The sequence below is a fragment of the Scleropages formosus genome, chromosome 7, assembly GCF_900964775.1.
Source record: "Scleropages formosus chromosome 7, fSclFor1.1, whole genome shotgun sequence".
NCBI lineage: Eukaryota > Metazoa > Chordata > Actinopteri > Osteoglossiformes > Osteoglossidae > Scleropages > Scleropages formosus.
The window spans coordinates 23,079,933-23,099,338 of record NC_041812.1 but is presented as its reverse complement, the minus strand read 5'-3'; the positions used below and the strand labels follow the sequence as shown (position 1 = coordinate 23,099,338).

At 46.8% G+C, this 19,406-nt stretch overlaps 1 protein-coding gene across 1 annotated transcript in view; it reads right to left on the bottom strand.

The window, feature by feature from the left end:
* The window catches only part of LOC108926358 (zinc finger homeobox protein 3-like), a 125,126-nt gene that overhangs the window by 51,348 nt on the left and 54,372 nt on the right, over positions 1 to 19,406 (bottom strand). The window contains exon 4 of the mRNA XM_029253554.1: positions 308 to 539. Coding sequence (XP_029109387.1) covers positions 308 to 539 — 232 coding nt within the window. The remainder of the gene's footprint in view (positions 1 to 307; positions 540 to 19,406) is intronic.

Sequence of the window (19,406 nt, the reverse complement as noted above, 5' to 3'; positions counted from 1 at the left end):
ACTCGGCTGCTGCTCCCTCATTAAGGGAAGCCAGAGATTTTTTCTTATATCTTTGGGAGGGAAAAAAACAACAAAAAAAAAAAAAAAGAAAACCCCAAGATACGGCCCAGTTGGATAATTAACATTTCTTATCATTCTGTATTCGCTGTCTGCTTTTAAAGGCACGCATGAGCTCTTTCGTGTAAGAGAGGTGTTACTCGCAGGCCATCGCTCTTGGCTCACGTGCGTGTCGGCCCTTAACGCATTAACACACGTCGACACGCGCGCGGCAGGAACGAGCCGGGATCCGCGCGGCCCCTTTCCTTACCCGTGTCAGCGGAGGGGCACTTCCGGATGGTGAAGATGGCGCCGAGGTCCTCCTCCTCCTCGGGCATGCCCTTCTGCAGCCGCTGCAGTTTGCGCAGGCTCTCGCTGCGCTGGTGCTTCATGGAGCGCACGTGCTGGATGAGGTTCAGCTTGGCCTTGGTCGAGTAGTTGCACAGCGCGCAGTGATAGTATCCGGTATCACCCTCCACAGCGCTCTCGTGCTGCTGCAAGTGCTGCGGAGAGTGGGCGGACAGGGAAGGAAGCAGGTGAGGCTCTGACGGACGGGGGCCTGTCGGACACCACCGACTCGCTTTCGCTCACGCGGCTCGCAAACGAACGAATCAATTACCGATCGCAGCCCCGGCGTTTAACGCATAACCTTTTTCTTCCCCTGCTAGGCTGTTGTTCGTCTCCTCCTCCTACTGTTTGTGTCCCGAGCCTAATGAGTGCCCAGTGGGCTGAGGGCCCTCTCCGGCAGGGCTCCGACCACCCTGAGGCCCAGGTGCAAAGGAACATCGATCCCCTTGCTCCAGAGGGGCCGCCTTTCTCCTCTGAAGCCCCGAAAGGGAAACTCCAAACATGAGCCTGTTTCACGCATGGGATGCTAAATATTGATCCGGGAGGAGTGGGGCTTCAGATCCTGAACTCGAGCAGCATTCTGACACACGCGTCCCGTTCCTAAGCAGCTTCTGCCGCTGAAGGAGAAGAAGACCGGTCCCCTGAGGACAACTCCAGGCTCCGTCGAGCCACACGGCGCAAGGCGACACTCCCTACTCCCACGGCAGCCAAAAAAGGGGAAAATGGCAGCAATTTCGGGTAACTTTCTCCCCATCTGCAGACATTTAACAGTTGAGTAATTTTAGATTGCATTTTCATTTCAATCTTAGCCAAGGTTGGGAAAAACAAAAGGCTTCATTAAGAAAAGCGTGAACCAGCTGCCCCTGAGTGTGAGAAGCCAAAAAACGAGCCTGCTGCGAATTACAGAAGCAAAGGAAACATGCAAATTCGAAACTAGTATTGACAGCATGCAGAAGAGATGCATTATTTACTCTTTGAAATGCTCTCAGCCCGTTCTTCAGCTACTCCAGTCCCAGGCAGGAACAGCACAGGGCTCTGCCGCTCAGCTGGGCTCGAGTGCTGCAGCTGTATCAGGTTTCTGCTCTGTGCCCAGAAAACACCTATACCTTACATTAATACTCTGCTTCCAGGAAAAGGCCAGTGGCTTGGCCTAATGGAGTCAGAAGGTGATTTAAAAGGGATGCTTTCGCTCAGACTCTTCGGTCGGCACTACTCCGTGACTTAATTGAGAAGGTGTTGCACGAAGCAGCGGCTGGACGCTGCAGCGACCCGGGTCCCTCGCTGGACTGTACCAAAGCAGGTAGGCGGAGAACAGCACATTCACCCCTCATCACAAAGCACCCAACATGTCATCTGCTTCCTGAGCGAAAAATGGTACACAGATTTTTAACAGGCATACACGTGCTTTATTTAAAATGTATTAAGTCAGATTTTGTCAGCGTGAGACATAAAGCCCAAAAAAAAAAAAAAACCACTGAAGCAACAAAAAAAATTACTTGATCAACTTCATTGTAAAACGGCGCACAATCTGGACTTAACATAAACGCAAAGGATTTATGTAGAAGTGAGCGAGCAACTCAAGCCCTATGAAGCAGATGGCGCCGACCTAATGTTTTCTCTTTATTTCATGGAAGATGTTATGTTCAGTTATTCCTGGTCCTATGCTTGCCCATAATACAGGTTACAAGTGCAGTGTAGGAGGAAAACCAAGCACATGGATGGAGGATGTTGTTCTGACATTATTACTTCAGGTTTCCCACGTTAACCAAATTCGTGACGGACAGGAAAGCTCGGAAAAGGCCCCACAAGGCCCCGGTGGGGCCCCGTTTCGCAGGCCGTCCAGGGCTTCACCTTCTGCATGCCGGTTGTTTGATGAGGTTGCAGTTGAGTGCGGACATATACACGATGCAAAATTACAGCATTGTCCACCACGCCTACCCTGCCATGTGACTCCATCTGCTGCAAAGCTCTCCTTCACACGGGGACAATGAATGCCTCAGCGCAGGAGAAGTGGAGACCTTTGGGGTGGTGTTATATTATCTCTCTCTCAATAACATAACACCTTTGCTCCTTTGTGCAAATGATGTGCATCTCATCATTTCAACACCCACCGGATCTGCAGACAGAGGTGCACTTCCACCCGATTCAGAAGTGAGCAGAAGCGCATGTTCATCTAGCGCAAACAGGGCTGGAAGCTGGAAGCCCAGAGATAGACTCGGACGCACCAGGAGTGCTGTCTACCCGGAAAAAACCTGTATGATTCTGTCCACCAGCGGGATGTCCTAACTGCACGTTCAAGTGCACCTTCAACCCTACGGTTGCACCCCGGAATCTGGCACCATTAACATAAAGTCATTATGTTGAAAAAGACTGCTAATCCAAAGGCAGAATGACTATCTGCTCTCTGATGTATTGCTGTGTAATTATCTCAGCACTTAGTGGTAAAGCTGCACTCTTCCAAGACAACATCTTACAGTGAGTTTGACACTGCTGACAAGAACGTGACAAACGGCACGGCTGCATTTCTATGCTCTCTCTGATCCATACGCTATATATATATATATATATATATATATATATATATATGTTTTTAAGTAAAAGGAATTTAGCATCGCAGCAAGTTCAACCAGTGCCTGCTGTGTGGCAGGTCTGGGGTTCAAGCCCTGCTTGGGGTGCCTTGAGATGGACTGGCATCCCGTCCTAGATGCGTTCCCTCCCCCTTCGGCCATGCACCCCGTGTTGCTGGGTAAGGCACTTGGGACGAGCAGTTGTTGACGATGGATGAAACTTAGCACTTTTGTGCTTGAACACCGTACAGTAAACCAGCTCTATATGTGCAGTCCATCAATGAATAATAAGAGGCATCCCTATTGAGCAGTGTCCTTGTCTCAGTTACAACAAACAACAAAGCAATTGTCCTCACAGACAAAAAATAAACTGTGAATTTTATTTTTAGATTAGTCAAAACAGCCAGTATAAGCTCATTTTGCTGTATGAAGAATAGAGCATCTGTAGCAGTAAGTCCTGGGGTAAAGGAAGGCCAATGAAACAGGTCATGGGATTCTTCCTAGAAGGAAGGCCCTCAACTCCAGGACAATCTGCTGGGAACCTATGAGGGCTGACTAAAAAGATAAGAGACTATTCCTGTGATCTGGCATCTCAAGGTTCCTTCTGATCCGAGACATTTTCCTTTCCTGAATACCTTTGCACACACTCAATGCACACCTCGCAGGCTCCAAAAACTCCTCAACTCAGCAGCAAACTGTTTGCCATCATATTTAAGGAAACACTCATAGCTTTTATTTTCCTTTCCATCGTTTGGTTCCCCGTGCGCAATTTCACATTTACACAAGTCTCTTAACCACTTCTGAGAAATTTTACACAAAATCCATTCACGCATCATTGCTGCCCAGCTGCAGAAACATCACTAACCTCCACCATCACAGAAGAGGGGTTAAACTGCTGGGTGTGACTGAAGGACTGAATGGAAACATGTCCTACAATTGCAGTACACACAGAAGGCCTTGACTGACAATCCCACAATGGCAGTAGAGTCACTTTCGCTGACTGCTGTATGCAACCGGAAACCAGCTTCCTCCGAACTAACAGGAAAATCCTTCCTGTCGAACGTTTCGCCTGCCTGAAAAACCCGAGCTGCAGAAACGGTTGGAGAAAAGAGAGCTCCACAGCGGACACAAACCAGGGAAGCAAGTGAAGAGTCCGCTCTAAATTTCCGGACTGATACACACCTTCGACTGTACAACAGAGACAGAGTTGCAGAAGGAAAGTGATCAGCGACGCAGCTGCCCGTCCTGTGTTAAGCACAATCCATGTTGTGTGTATATGGACAGGCTTCTCTTTGCCATGAGCTGAGGACGAGCTCTTGAATAATACCATCCCGCACACTGACTCAAAGCAGGAAATTGCTAAACATTCTTCTTTCGTTACATCCACAACTGTCTACAGGATGAGTCGAAATGAGCACGGCTCACCGTTGGCTCAAGGAACACGCATCCTAGAGAGACAGCGGTTAAAGTGCAGCACATCTGACCACAGGAGTTCATGCAGGGCTGCTGAGGAGCCCAAACCTTGATGGCAGACGGCTTCACCTGGTCCTGGACCCAAAAGCTCCTTTGGCTGAAGGGATATGCAAAGTGCAGTGGGTAATTAAACACTGTAATGGGACACGTCACTCTTGTACCAAACAGCCAAGTTTGAGATCAATGCCTTGAAAAGTGATAACAGGACTGCAAAAGCCCACTGGAGCCTGAAACAGGGTTCCAGGTCCAACTCATTAGGAATATTTGGATAAACACATGCAGACATACATTATGCGTTCTTTTAAAGGCAGCCAGATAAACACATTTTCTGCTAATGAGCTGAGCTGCAGCTTATGCATTGCATAGCAAATTACTCTGAATTGGGCAGGAAATGATGTCAAGCCCCAACAAAATTAATCGCTTGACGTTGCCCTCCTCTCTGGGCACCTAATTAACAGCTTAGCCTCCTGGTGTTTTTATGAATGTCAGCCAAACAGCACAGCACCCCACACAAGGCAGTACAGTGGCTCTGCCAGCAGGAGGCAACACAAACATCGGGAGGAACAGACAATCCAAGTAGATGTTCGCGGAACCCACTGCACGTTCTGCTGCTGTCATGGAGATGCTCCATGGTAAGGATGCGAACCACCACTGCTTCAGCTCAGGAGTCCTCCAGGGTACCTGTCATTTCTGAGGGAAGACCATCCCACTCCAAGCAGAAAATCTGTTTCTAAAACGGTGGCATATGGGATACATGTCTGCATGAGACACCTCGTACCTGTGTTAGAATGGTATCGTGAAAAGTTGGTCTCGTAAAAAAAGTACATTTCCGTGATTCTTCACCGTTTTACAACGGTAATTGGAAACACATAGGAAAATGACCACTGAGCTGAGGTGCGTCTGTTCAGCACAGATGACGGAAATGGCCGCAACTGTCACTCTATTTATCACATGCTGGCCAGAAAAGTGCAACACTGCAGCGAGGGGTCGCCCAACGCAGCTGACCACAAGCGGTCAAATTGGTGGGTGTGCTCTCTGGATGATTAATACAGTCCCTGCAAATGGAATTCAGCACATGGACATTTAAAAGAAAAAATGGGAAAAAAGTTCATCAGTCTCTGACAACAGACATCCCACTCCTCCCGGCATGACCATGGAAACCCCTTTGTCTCGGGACAGATGCTGCACCGTGGGGTTACAGAACAGGGCACCGTGGCACTAAATCCTTAATGACTCGGAGCCCCATCCTCATGTGTTCTTCTGAATATTCATTCAATCAGTTCACTGCATCACTAACACGAATGCTAATGTGCTGTGATGAATATTATTTACTTGATTTCAGCCACCCCGAGCTTTCAGAAATATTAAGTTTTTGCTATCCCGTTGTAAATGAGTTGTGTATTTAAATGTACAGTTCATCAGTTTGTATACAAGCCTGCGCATGTATTCCAGAGCATTGGTTATTGGTAAAGCCTGGATTTACACACAGGCTGTATGAATCTGGCTTTCAGCCATCCTTATGTCTAAGGGTTAGCAGAAAATGTTTTATTTAAACACACACACACAGACGTGCGCGCGGATCCATATATAGCACCCTGACAAACCGAGACACACACAACCGTGCTGACAATACAGCCAAGTTTCTCCCTCTGCACACGTCACAAGGTTCCTGAAAAACCCAGACACGGTATGGAAAGGCGCTCCAAATACCATCTTGTCAGGTTCCTATTATGTGGCTGGCACCTCTGGTGTTCCTAGTCGGGCTGCGTAAATATTTCATTACAACATAATTGGTTGCTGCTTCAGGCTAAGCAACAAGGGCGTTAAAACGCTATGTTTGTTCTTCTCCTTTCCCTCTCCAAAATGCGGCGCGGGAACGAGAGCATGTGTTCGAACACCAATCGGCAGCGGAGAGCTTAGGCCGTTCCATAGTTCCATGCTCCTTGCCTCACCTTGCCACGCTCACCCACCGGAGCCTATGCCAATGTAAACAACTCTGAGGTTGTGAAAATGATAGTGGAGAACCGCGCCAAGTACGTGAACAACTGAGCCGGGGGCCCTAGGAACATTAAACGATGACAAAGTGAAGTGTGTTACGCATGTGCCACTGGAAGGCGTCACCCCCGAGTGTCTTTGTTCACCTTCCATAAAGCACAGCAGCCCATAGCTGGAATCCCGAATGGGGGTCATCGGGTTAAGTTACGTACCTGTCGTCTGTCTGCTTCGGCAAACTGAGCAGATGCGCTTTCTGCGTAAAGACCGTAAAGCCGACAGATGTCATGTTACATTTTTTAAACAAATAAAATCGAGAGAGAGGAGAGAACGCTGCAGGATCCAATCAGCTGCTTCACTGAGCTTTAATTGGGATACATTTGTACCCGGACAATTCTCTATAGAAGTTTTCCTTTTATTCCATTATACTTCCTTCCAAGTTTACCGAGGTAATCACTGTATTTCAAGAAAAAGAGAGTGCTAGCTGGACAAGAGCAGAATCAATATAATGTGCTGGTTAATTTCACAAACCATTTGAACGAGCAATTCCAGCTCACCTCTAACGAGATTCGTGCTGAAAAGAGAAGGCCAAAAGACAAGGTCATCCCCGTCCACCCTTCCAGCTGATGCTCCTCAATCCTCTACACGGAGCACTTGTCCGAGGCCTTCTCTTAGGCTTTCTCAACACAAATAATAAGTGGAAAAAAGAAAAGCTTTCCATGAAAAATGAAACAAAGTGCTCATTGATCAGGGTGATCGATGGTGAATCAATAACACAAAACCTCATCACTCCAACCACAGCATAATTACAGCTGAGATATATGAGTGTCATCACACAAAAAACAAAACGAAAAATAAAACAAACAAAAAAAAAAAAAAAAAATCAACCACACAGGCCAGGCTAACTGAAGGCAGCCTATCGCTCACTGCAGGCCTTCGAAAGAATTCCGGCGAAAGCGGGAGCGTCCTGAAATAACTGGGCCCATTAGGTGCCATGTCATCACACAAGTCAGCGTGTGGGATGATCACTGGGGGACGCTTACTGGAGGACACGACAACCTCCAGCACAAGAATGCCTTGTGCCTCTTTTAATGCCAATTATACAAGCAGGTTATAAGATCCTATTGAGCAAATTGTGATTTTTATTTATTTATGGTATGTTATAGTGCTCTTGTCTGATTTTTGTTGAGTCTTATGTTGATAGCTTCAGGAAAAGACCTATTAATAATAATACAAAAAATAAAGTGCTGCATTTCTCCGAGGAGGTGCGGTGGTGCACTGGGTTGGACCAGGTCCTGCTCTCGGCTGGGTCTGGGGTTCGAGTCCCACTTGGGGTGCCTTGCGATGGACTGGTATCCCGTCCTGGGTGTGTCCCCTCCCCCTCCAGCCTTACGCCCTGTGTTGCCGGGTTAGGCTCCGGCTCCCCGCAACCCCGTATGGGACAAGCGGTTTGGATGATGTGTGTGTGTTCGTGCATTTCTCTGAGAACAGCATAATAGAGCATGAATGACCTGAAAGAGAGACACACAGGCTGAATAAACAAGGAATAAAAAAGCAAAGGAGAAATCTTATTTAGTACACTGCGCATACGCTAGACAGGGGCTATATAAAGCACACGAGGCATTTACATAAGACGGTGCCTCGCGTGCGCTCCGCCAAAGAGCCGGGAGGCATCACGCTTGTAGCGAAACTGCAGGCCTTTCAGGGCCTCTTGTATTTACAAACGGAGGTATGTGGAATCAGAGGAACATTATCAACGGGAAAGAGCGGGGGCACCAAATGAGGCAGCACATTGCCAGGTGATAAAGCCGTGCGAGCCACTGAACGTCCCCCGCCGTTCCTCACCTGCAGTACAGGACTATGGCTCCTTACCTGGAAAAGCACCGAACACGGTGAGGATTTACCGCTTTTCCCCCACAATTATAGCGATACGGCGGTGCCGCTCTCTCCACCGCACATTCTCTCTTTCTCCTGTATCACTGCTCTCTCCCACCACTGTGCCTCACTCTGTTCTAGTCATGCCAGTTGTCATGTGCCAGTTTCATCTTGAGCGGGGAGGGCACTAATAAATTATATATGGACTGCAATGTATGAAAATCTTCTCCCTTACATATTCCTCCGACTGGCCAAAGGGCACTTAATCCTGCACATTCCTCACCGTTTTCCACAAATGGCACATTTTTCTTACGTACTTCTTGCCCCGTTGCTCCGCTCGCTCTGCTGCGGACCCCCATCGGTCTGCTACGTACGTGGAGGAGAGTCTTTCGGAGCGGCTTGCAGAGGACAGAAATGAGTGCGGAGATTCGCCCGTCACACACATACAGTTACAGAGGCACAGCCTCCCACCCTGAGCACCTGATGCACAGAGGGCACACAGATATAAGCTTCCGCGCAACACAGGCCGGTCGTTCAAGAGCGATGCCACGTAGCGCCGAAAGCTCAGTCGACGGGACGCGACGTTGCCGGAGAAAGGCGCGGAAACGTGGAAGCGGTGGAAACGGCACACTTTCAACAGACTCGCATCAAAAGCTGCGCGATCGATCAGATTAAACGGGGGAGGAAAAAGCAGCGTTCAGAGACTCCCTCCCCCCAGCGGGCCGGAGGGGTCCGCAAACTGCCCCCAGAGCAGCCCGCCTCCACAGGCTGGCCTCCCTACGCCCCCCTGTCCTTATGATGGATCCCCTGTTTATTCAACTATATTTAGGACAAAGGAAAGAATCGCCACAATAAATGCCTCTCTCTCCCCAGCCACCAACCCCCTCTAACCTCCGCAGCGCTCCTTCCCAGAGAGGTCAGCAAACAGCGGCCTCGGCGGCCCAGCACCGCTGCTGTTCCTGTGGGAGTGGAGAGGGGGGGGGGAGCGGGGCGCTACGCAGGGGGCCGCTTCACTATCTGCGGCATGTAAACGGACGGAGGGAGGGAGCAAAGACGATGACACGGCAGACGTGAGCGTCGGTCTCCGCGGAGCGGGCCGCGTGAGTAAACTGCTCCACGTAAAGGACGCGGCGCCCCGCCACCCCCTCCCCCGGCAACCCCCTGGCCTCCCGAGCAGCTGTCCGCTCTTCTCATCTCGCAGCGCTGAGACAGATATTCTGGTGCCGCATATCATTACGTCCCCGAAGAGAACACGCCGTCCGACTTGCTCCAAACTCCGCCGCTCGGCCAGTTCGTGCTCCGACTGTTAGAAGCAAAACTCACCGCTTAATGTTTCGCACATCTGACCCGCTCCGCTATAGCGAAACCAACGGAAAACCGAGTCAAACGTCGAGACGTGAAACCGAACTCTGCTGAGAAATGCTGAAGAAGAACAGTCTCATTTAACGCATAATAGATGGGAATATCACGGTAAAACGGCTGACAATTCGAAGAAATATGTAAGGATTAATTAGTATTAATTAATGAGTATTAATTTGAACCTATGCTGTCTGTCCGGCCTCCCTCTTCCCCTTTTCTGGTGTATCGATGAGAACACGCACAAATATACGCGCGCGCACACGCGTACGTTCCACATCGATCACCCTGAGCTGTTTCTAGCTGTTTCTCTTCACTGTCACCAAAAAAAACGATGAGATATGCTGACATATGGCACTGACTCTCCAAGTTTTAGTTTAGGTATAAAGGTAAAAGAAATCTTATATTAACATTATCAAAAAAAAAAAAAAAAAAAAACAAACCAGAGTCAGAAAACAAGAATGCGTTATATAATACAAAAAGAGACAAACCTTTTCCTAAAATGAATCAACTACTTCTACAGCAGAATGCTTTGGTAAATGTGACCAACTGTCCAAGTCGAGAATCCAGCGTGGTCATCGGCAGCGAAAGAGAGGGATGTCGATCGATGCGGTGATTGGCAGTTAATAGCTTTTCCTATTCTGCCTGCGTAACCCGGGCCTGACAGCTGTTGTTGCTGATCAGAAATGGCAGATGGAGTTTGATTTTTGAATATAAAAGCCTGACTTTGTGGAGATGGCTTCATCATGTTTAATGATTTAAATGTTAAGCTGAACACTAGCATTTAAGTACAGGTTTAGTGAGAAAAAAGCCCCCCCTCCCCCCGAAAATCCATTTTCAACTACTGGTATTGTGGATGGGACAAATATTTACATTTATTTAATTATCTGACACTTTTCTCCAGTACAACTTACAATGTTATGCTACCTACCAATAGTCATTTACACCATTTATACAGCTGGGCAATTCCACTGGAACAATCAAGGTAAGTACCTTGCTCAAGGCTATTAGAGCAGTAGGTGAGACGCGAACTGACCACCTTTAGATCTGAAGGCAGCAGCATTAACCGCCACGGTATCGGCTGCCCCACTATTATACCTCCAATAATATGGAGTTGATGACAAAACATAAAGCATCCATGCAATAAATGGATTACTGTTTTGATAAACATACTGCCCCCATGGAAGTAATTGAAAATGTATGTATAAACTGTATCAATAACATTAAGCTGAAATACTGCTATCCACCATCCACCCACCTGTTTATGATGCACTGATCAGCACAGAAGCAAATTAAATTGCACAGGGAAAGAACAAAAATCGCCCAAACAGAGGGAAATTTAATGATAAGCTGATTTTATACGGAAAGAAAATAGCGCAGTACTTTTCAGCAGCAAAGTAAAAATGAGTCTTTCAATTTTGGGGGGGGAGGCAGGGGAGGGCAGAGATTTCATAGACACAGCAATGTGATATAATTTAGCTCATGATCCTTTACAGAGACTTTATTCTATTTGATATTTCATAAACTCTGCGCATTTTGACATTTCATTATTTTGCGAGTTCAAAGCTACTTTTCCAACAAAATAAAGCAGAAGCACTGATCTGAACATACTAGAGTTGCATATGAAAATTAAAGGGCAATATTTCTTATTCACAAAAGGAAATAAACATGATAGAGGGATCCTTGTTCAGAGCATTCGAGAACAAAAGGATTTACAGGCGAGACGAAGTGGAACGTAATAGGATCCTAATTGAAGAGGGTGGATAAAGTCTGCCGAATATTAGCCGGTGACGTGGAGGGAACCATTTTGTGTGATGCCGTATTCAAAGCTCCTCCATAATTTATCTGCGCAGTGATGTCAGAGACAAGGGGGCCGAGACATCAGAGCGGTACAAGAGGCTGATAAAGAACAAGGCTCAGCTCTGAGAATACGGAGGTTCGGACCCCTTAGGAGGAACTGCTGAAGAATTCATACACTGTTACAGCCCACAGCAATGCTCATACGTGACTAGCACAACCCGGCTTGAAGAACACGTATAAAATGTTGTCTCCTACCAATCCCCTTCATACGAGATGTCAGATGTCATTTGAATACAAGATGCACAGCTGAATCTCATGATACACATATATAATACCTACTCTGATACAGACTATGCTCACGGTTTAAGTTCTCCCAACAAGAGCATGCTGAGTTCGAGGCCTAGGGTGGACAACGTCCTACAGATATGAAAATGGCATCAAAGGTTGATTATTTAAATAAATAAATAAATAAATAAATAAAAAAAATGTTGGCGAAAGTACAGCTGATGTTCTCAGAAATCCAGAACAAACACATAAAAAAGATCAGTGTATAGTGCAGCTGTGAGGACGCCGTGGCCACCCATGCAGCAGAGAGGGGATTAACTGAGCAGGGCACTGTGGCTCAATAAATCATGCCCACCATTCTGAAAGCGCCTTATAAAACACAAATGTGTGAAACCTCTTATACCAACTGAAGTCCCTCCCACGCTTACCAGCTGTGAGTACTTAAAAAAAAGATAGACCCCCACCGGTTTGCCACAAAAGCCAAAAGTAGGGGGCGGGGGTGCACGGTATCGGGGATTCAAAAGTCGGTCATTTTGGACGTGTGTTTTCCTATGGGAGAGCAAAAAGTGTCCTAAGTTTTAATGCTCTACCTGTCCAACTCCTATTGGAATAATCGAGGGCTCAAGGAGGTGCAGAACAAAGCGGTGAGTTTCACAAGACATGGAGGGAAGGGGACCCGCGATCTGAAAGAAGTACCTCCTTTGCCAGCATCTGAATCACTTTCAGTCCCGATCTGTCCCTAAGGGTGTTCCCATTGCTTCTTATGCGAAAAGTTTTAATGCGTTCCTGTGCTGATAACCAAATGGAACCAAGGAAGGAGGCAACCGGCGAGGGAACCGCTGGAGCAGCACGCTGGTGTGTGGGAGAGGAAAACAAACTTAAGGGAAAGAGTTCAACTTCCAAATAAATCCTGTTACTTCCCCTCTTTCTTCTAACCAGGTTGCTCTGATTACATGCAAGTATAATGTCCCCCTCCGCCTTCAAAATCAATACCCAGATGTTCCTCTACAAGAATTCAGTCCCCCACTTTCATGCTCCTTTCTTTTTTTATTTTTCTATTCAAGAATAGGGCCATGATGAGAAAACAAGGTGTAAAATGATTTTTTCCAGAGGCCCCCAATAAAAACCAGACGACACCCTGGGCTACACCACTTAATTACAAAAGGATGAAATCTTTAGACTGTATCTGCAGAAAACATTGCCCCTAAAACACGGGCAGATTTATGGCTCCCAGCCCTCACCGCTGGCCTGCAGCAGACGGCAATTAGGCGAAAAATAAGATGATCTGACAGCTTTCCATGGCTGTGGGGGTGGGTCTGACTTTTTTACCCCACGACTGCAAAGACAAGACCCCAAAAATCTCCCTGCTAAGAGTTCAAACTGTTCATGGACTTGCTGTGCACTTCAGGGCCCCCTGTCTTCAATGAAAAAAATCCCCACTCTCAGCAAGTCACCTGCTGTTAAAGCGTCTCCTGCTCTCCCACTCATCCTTTACTTTCTGCAGCTATTAAATGCAGAAGACAACTTTGCACCTTGTGGAAGGAAATGTACAAAATGCTAGCTAATGGAGGGAGTCCCAAAACAAGAAAAAAACTCCCTTTATGCTCATAAAGCAGCACCGAAAATACCTGAAATGCAAATCCTGTGCATAGATGAGGGCATGAGAATAAAACCCCTGCAATTAAGAGAAAATGTTTCCACAGCTACTGCATGGACCTGCAAAGGCCAGCCAGGTGGTCCTACAGCTCTGATCACATGCAGCAAATCAGTACCGTTGGTTGTGCATCTCAGTATGGGGTCCAGAGGCCCAGGAATTGGTCCACATAGCAATCCCTAACATAGGGTCAATGGAGTGGTAGATCCATCAACAAAGATGTACATGCAGTAAATGCGGCTCATGGGACCGTAGCCACGCCAACCTCCAGGATTGCTGGCCGCACCCGAAAACCCGACAAGGGTGACGCGCGGCCACAAAATTTAAATGGACTACTGACGGGCAGATCTGTGCCCGGAAGAATGTGGACAATGGTGCTGACAGAGGCAACTCTTGCGCATGTTTTATTGTGCTTTTTTGCACAGTTTGTTTTGTAGTTAATAAAAAAATCTCCAAGTCCACCATACCACCTCCTGCCCGTGTCACTCCCCCAAACTCTTGGAAGCAGCCCATGGAGCCAGAAGGTTTGAAGACAAAAAATATCTGGCAGCATGGATCTAGATTAAGAATATCTATTATCTCGCTGCAGCACAACAGAAAAACCGAGATAGGGAATATGTGAGGAACTACATCTTTACGAGACCGAGGCTGCCGCTGCTCTGATAAAGCGCCGATCAGATCATACAGAAAGATTCTCTCATTGCTTTTGCAAGGGAAGTTCAACCTCAAAGTTGTAATTGTGCTTGGAATGATTCTTCTTTTATCAAGACAACCAATTGGCCCTTTTGTTTATCAAGACTGCAGCAGACACAATGACTTGAAATGAGCCATCGTGATATTCGTACTTTTTGTTCCTGTTTATGCTTTATAATGGTCATTATGGCCTACAGACTCATGAGTGACTCAAACTTTTCTGCCGAGAAGTGAGATGATTAAAGAGAGAAATGTAGAGCAAAAGAGATGAGGGAAAAGGGTTGGGGGAGTTTTAACTTAACAAGCTGGATAGATTAAAGATTCTCCCTGCTGGCCTGCAATTGTGTGAGGGGTATTTGCTTTGTTTATTACTTTTGAAGGCAGAGAGAAAGTAGAGGTTTTAGGAGCTGGAGAAAGACAGAGATTAAAAGTCAAAGACAAACAGGGCTGAGACCAAGATTGCGCGCCCGTGTGTGTGTGTGTGCGCGCATGTATTTTTGACGTGGTTGCAGACTCCAGCCACCCACACAAAAACAATAGGCAGCATGATGACCCCCTCCCTCCACTGCCCTGCCAGTCCCACTTCCTCCTCTTGGTAGCAGATAATAGGAGCAGCACTTTGCTGGCAGGATGGCAGGACTGTACTCACCCGCTCAGTTCTTCGCTTGCTATGGGGTCTAGTGCAGCATTGCTATGCTGTCACGTTCACTGACTTGGTACTGAACTACTCTCCCTGTTATGCTACAAGGCTTCTGGGAAATGGACTCAAAGTCAGGCTCCCCAGATGGAGCCACATCCGAACAAACAGCCCTTAACGCTGCAAGCAAAGAGCCTCGGGCTCCCGCCGACTCAGGACGGATACAGCCATTACGCTCTCCTTGCGCAAGCCCAATGAAGGAGGCCCATTTCTATATTACATTTACATTTATTCATTTAGCTGACACTTTTCGCCAAAGCAATGTACAATGTTAAGTTACTTAAAATTATTTAATCATTTACAGTGTGTATACAGCTAGATAAATTTTAGTGGAATAATTTTTGGCTAAAGAACTTGTTCAAGGGTATTACTACTGGAGCAGAGGATTGAACCTTTGACCTTTGGGTCCAAAGGCAGCAACTCTAACCACTTACACTACCAGAGGAAGTAAAATGCATAGACTACCTGCCAAAGAGGAGATGATAAAAAATAAGTACACCCACCTTGCACCTAACAGGATCAACATGTTCTGTGAAATCGTCCCATTAGGTAAATTCTTGTTGTGATCGGATTATCAAATTTCCATTATTTCTTGGTTAAAAAAAAAAAAAAAAAAAGCAAAACACACACACGCACACACACACACACGCACAGTCCTCGCTATACGCAGGAGTTAAGTTCCTAGAAAACCACGTAAATACGAAAAACACGAATACAGAACCATTGACCCTATGGGAAAAAGGGGGTGTGGTTCTTGCGGGACCCTGCTCATCAGACTTTTGCCAGCTATCACCATAAACTCATCATTTCGTGTACCCTTCTTATAAAACACAGCTTATTATATTGTGCATTTCATAAATGTATTTTGTACACTGTTTTCTTTGTAACAGTACAGTACGTACAGTCATTTGGTGTACCAGTACTCACTCACTCACCCATTCACTCACACCGTCATTACTCGTTTACTGATTCACACATCTACATGCAAACACACACACACACAGACACACAGAAATCTGATATTTTATTTATGAGTTAGTCTTCTTACAGAAGATGCTCTGATTGGCTGAGACTGTCAGTGCGATAGGAAGTAAGTTTTGTTACGGAAGATGCACACTGTCCATGTGTATTGCAAAGTGAAATGGTACAGAATGTGCGAATGAAATTCCTGTTGTGGATTTAAGATTACCACATCGTAGGTGACAACAAACCATCATGCTGAGTAATATGCACGTTGTATGTAAAAAGAACCGAATATATTTTCATAAGCTGTTATAGTGGTTTTTCATGGTATGGGACGCCGTTATACAGGATTACGCTGCACGTCAGTTATAGAACACCCGAGAACAGGTTGGAGCCGGACACGTTGAAATGGAATGCATGAGAAACGGTAAATTAAGTGTGTGTCAGTGACAGGCTCAGAGACCGAGCACCCAACAGACGGTCCACCAACAAGCCAGCTCCAGCAAACATATCATCCTCCTGAGCAAATGGGAATAACATTGTACTCTGGCAGTGATTAGATATGCAGCGGAATGATGGCTGTTAGCCATAAAGGCGAGCCTTGGTGAGCGACAGGGGCCGCCGTTCAGGCAATAAAGACAAGTGTGCAGGTCGTCTGAGCGGCAGCACGGTGAGTCTGCAGCAAGTACTTCATTAGCGCACCAGTGCCCGTAAATCAGGGTCCGGCTCTTCCTGGAAGCGCAGCAACTTTTTTCCACTGAACACTATTACCGAACAAACGCAGGCCAGCCATGATAATTACTCCGGTATCTTTGTCCTCTGTCTGAACAAGCGTCTGTCTCCCCCCCAGAACCCCCAGCCTTCATCACTCTCCTTCCTAATTGATGTCTGGTGGGTGTGTCTGCAGGGTGGGTGGGGCAGCGTCTCTCCATTAAGTGCCCAGAATGATGTCAGGGTGCAGAGGAAAGGAGCTGCCGTGACAAATCTGTGCTGCAGTTAAATGTTCCCTCATGAGCATAAGCTGAAATTATCCCCCGTTTTTATTTGACGATAAAAACTATGTTTCCGGAGCCAGCCAGCAGCAAGATATTTGTTATGTTTTATCACTACTCTTTTGCTGAAGTTCAGGCAAGATGTGGGACCACAGTCATTAACAGTAAGGTTGAAAAGTGCAACTTGTCAGTGTTTGAAACGGGAGGCATAGTGGTTAGAGGTGCTGCCGTGTAGTCAAAGGTCCTGGGTTCGAATCCCATCTCCTGCAGTACTACCCTGGATCAAGACAGTTACCCTGAATTGGTACAGTAAAAAATAAACCGCTGTATTAACGGGTAAGTCAGTTTAAGTAGATTAACATTGTAAGTCGCTCAGAGGAAAAGCAACAGCAAAATAAATTGCATTTTGACAAAGCAGTCAATTCTTACATAAATAAATACATGCATACATACGTACGGTGCATACTAATATATTATAGCAGTCAGGACTTCCAGCCTGGATCTCTCTTGCTGTAACTATGGGCTATCCGAGTTGCTTTGAACTGGCTCATGGCACAGTAATACTTTCTGTATTGAAATCAACGTGATTTTTCTTTTTATATCACCTTCCGCACTGTCCAATGATCCAGTGATGGAGTGGAAATGAGGGGCGCTTTGTGGGCCTGGTTGGAAGTGCGGCTGCGTGTTGAGTTCCTCTGCAGGCCGGAGCCCAGGGCAGCGGCCTCTCCTGGCCCAGCATTCCCACTGTGATAGCGGCGGCACTTTAGACTTGCCCTCAGCCTGCCTGCATCTGGAGTGGATTTTGCGCGAGCAGATGCTGAGGAACATGATTACATTCAGTTAACTGCACTCTAAACTGATTATGCATGTGCCAAGCTAATGGACTACATTTGCAAGAAGAAAAATAACATCCAATCAATCTCAATTACTGTGGACCGCACCAGTCCCTGAGACAAGCAAGGTAGCCAGAAGAGCCTGGAGTTCTTCCTCCACTCCTGCTACCCTGCCTGGGACTGCAGTCATTTCTAGCTCTTCCCTGAGCAAAACCTGATCTTGTGAATCCGCTGAAGGTTTCGTCACTTTGAGAAGCTCAAGGAAGGTCCCAAATGACACCCGACCAAGACAAACGATACCGTTCCTTGTCTGTCCCCACCACGTCACTTCTGCATCAAACAAGCTCCTCTTTTCTGCTGATCCAGCAGCACATAATAAGATCAGCACCACATGATGGAAAAATGTTTGCTTGCACTCGAGGCCTTGCCTGAAAACCAGTACACCATTAGGGTGACTGTAAGACCACTGGGTTCCTACTGAACTACAGTCACTGAGATGCTGCAACATTTTTGAGGAACAATGTGCTGTGGCCGCACGCTGGCTTGTCTGAGACACATGCTCGGCGTAGGCATGTATATGAGGAAAGGCAGGTCTCTGACAACGTGGTGGTCTTTGCGGTTGGGGCCCAGCATTCATGCCTTCTGAAGGGCTTTGGAACGCTCTGACATATGGGGGAGGGGGTATTTTTAGAAAACCGTAATATGGGCCGACTAACACGCACTCTTAAATTATACTATCCAGCTCAGCCCTCAGTTTAAACCTTCCTTTTTAATTCCAGTAATTAGAGACTGCAATTTATACGGGGCCCTGCACACAAAGGCCCTGCTTAATGAAAACCAGTTCGATTTGGGCTCTGTGTCCAAGAAACTTCCACATGTTACGTGCTGTTTATGCTGACTTCATGACACAATTTCTGTTCCAAAGGTTAAAGAAGAAGTAGCAATTTGCATCCATTTCTTTTTGGTCAGAATAAATAAATATGACATGCTTTGCCACAGTGCAAAACGTTGAGCATCTGCATCTCGCCAGCTTGTCAACCTTCTAGCCAGCACTGTAAATCTAGTGGAGAAACCCATCGTGTTGTCACATGGGAAGGCAGCACTACAGCAAGACCTCGGACCTTTTCATTACAACTCACTAATAACTGCTGTGGGATGTCAAGTTGCGAACATCTTTGTTAAGCGCACGCTTGTCTAAACGGATTGTAAATATTGCTTGACAATGGAAGTGCTCGTTCCAAAAAGTCTGAGCTGCCTTCTACAAGAACTTGGCTCAACAGTGCATTCTGCGCTGCTCGGCACCACGAACGAATGGGAGCTGTACCGGAGATACGGGATAGAACCTGCACCCTCACGGAGTGGCATCAGGGTACACTGTGGCCACCTCTCCGCTAGTGGCTAGATAACATGTCACACAGGTTGTGTTACATCTTTTGATTCTTGAGGTATTTGTAAATATCCTGGCTACGTGTCTCGACTCGAGGCGCAGGGATGATCAGAACCCGGCTTCTCCTCCTTCGGTCCTTCATAGATGGTGACGGTGGAATCCCAGCTCACGCGCCAACAAAGAACCGTTTCCGTCAACACGCTCTACAGTCCCTCTGGTGATCATTAATGGACCGCTGGGGAGCTGAGTTTCCCACCTTTCATTTAACAGAGCCCTGACAAATATAGCCTTTCTGTAAGTGCACACTTCTGTCAGAACTAAGCTTCCAGACAAGAGGTGTGTGATAACACACCAACACTGAGCGTAAAAAATACGGACCCAGGAGAACAAGAATGAGAATGACAATGATCCTGCAGACTGCACAAAATAAGTGGGTTTTGGCAAAGCCCCATAAA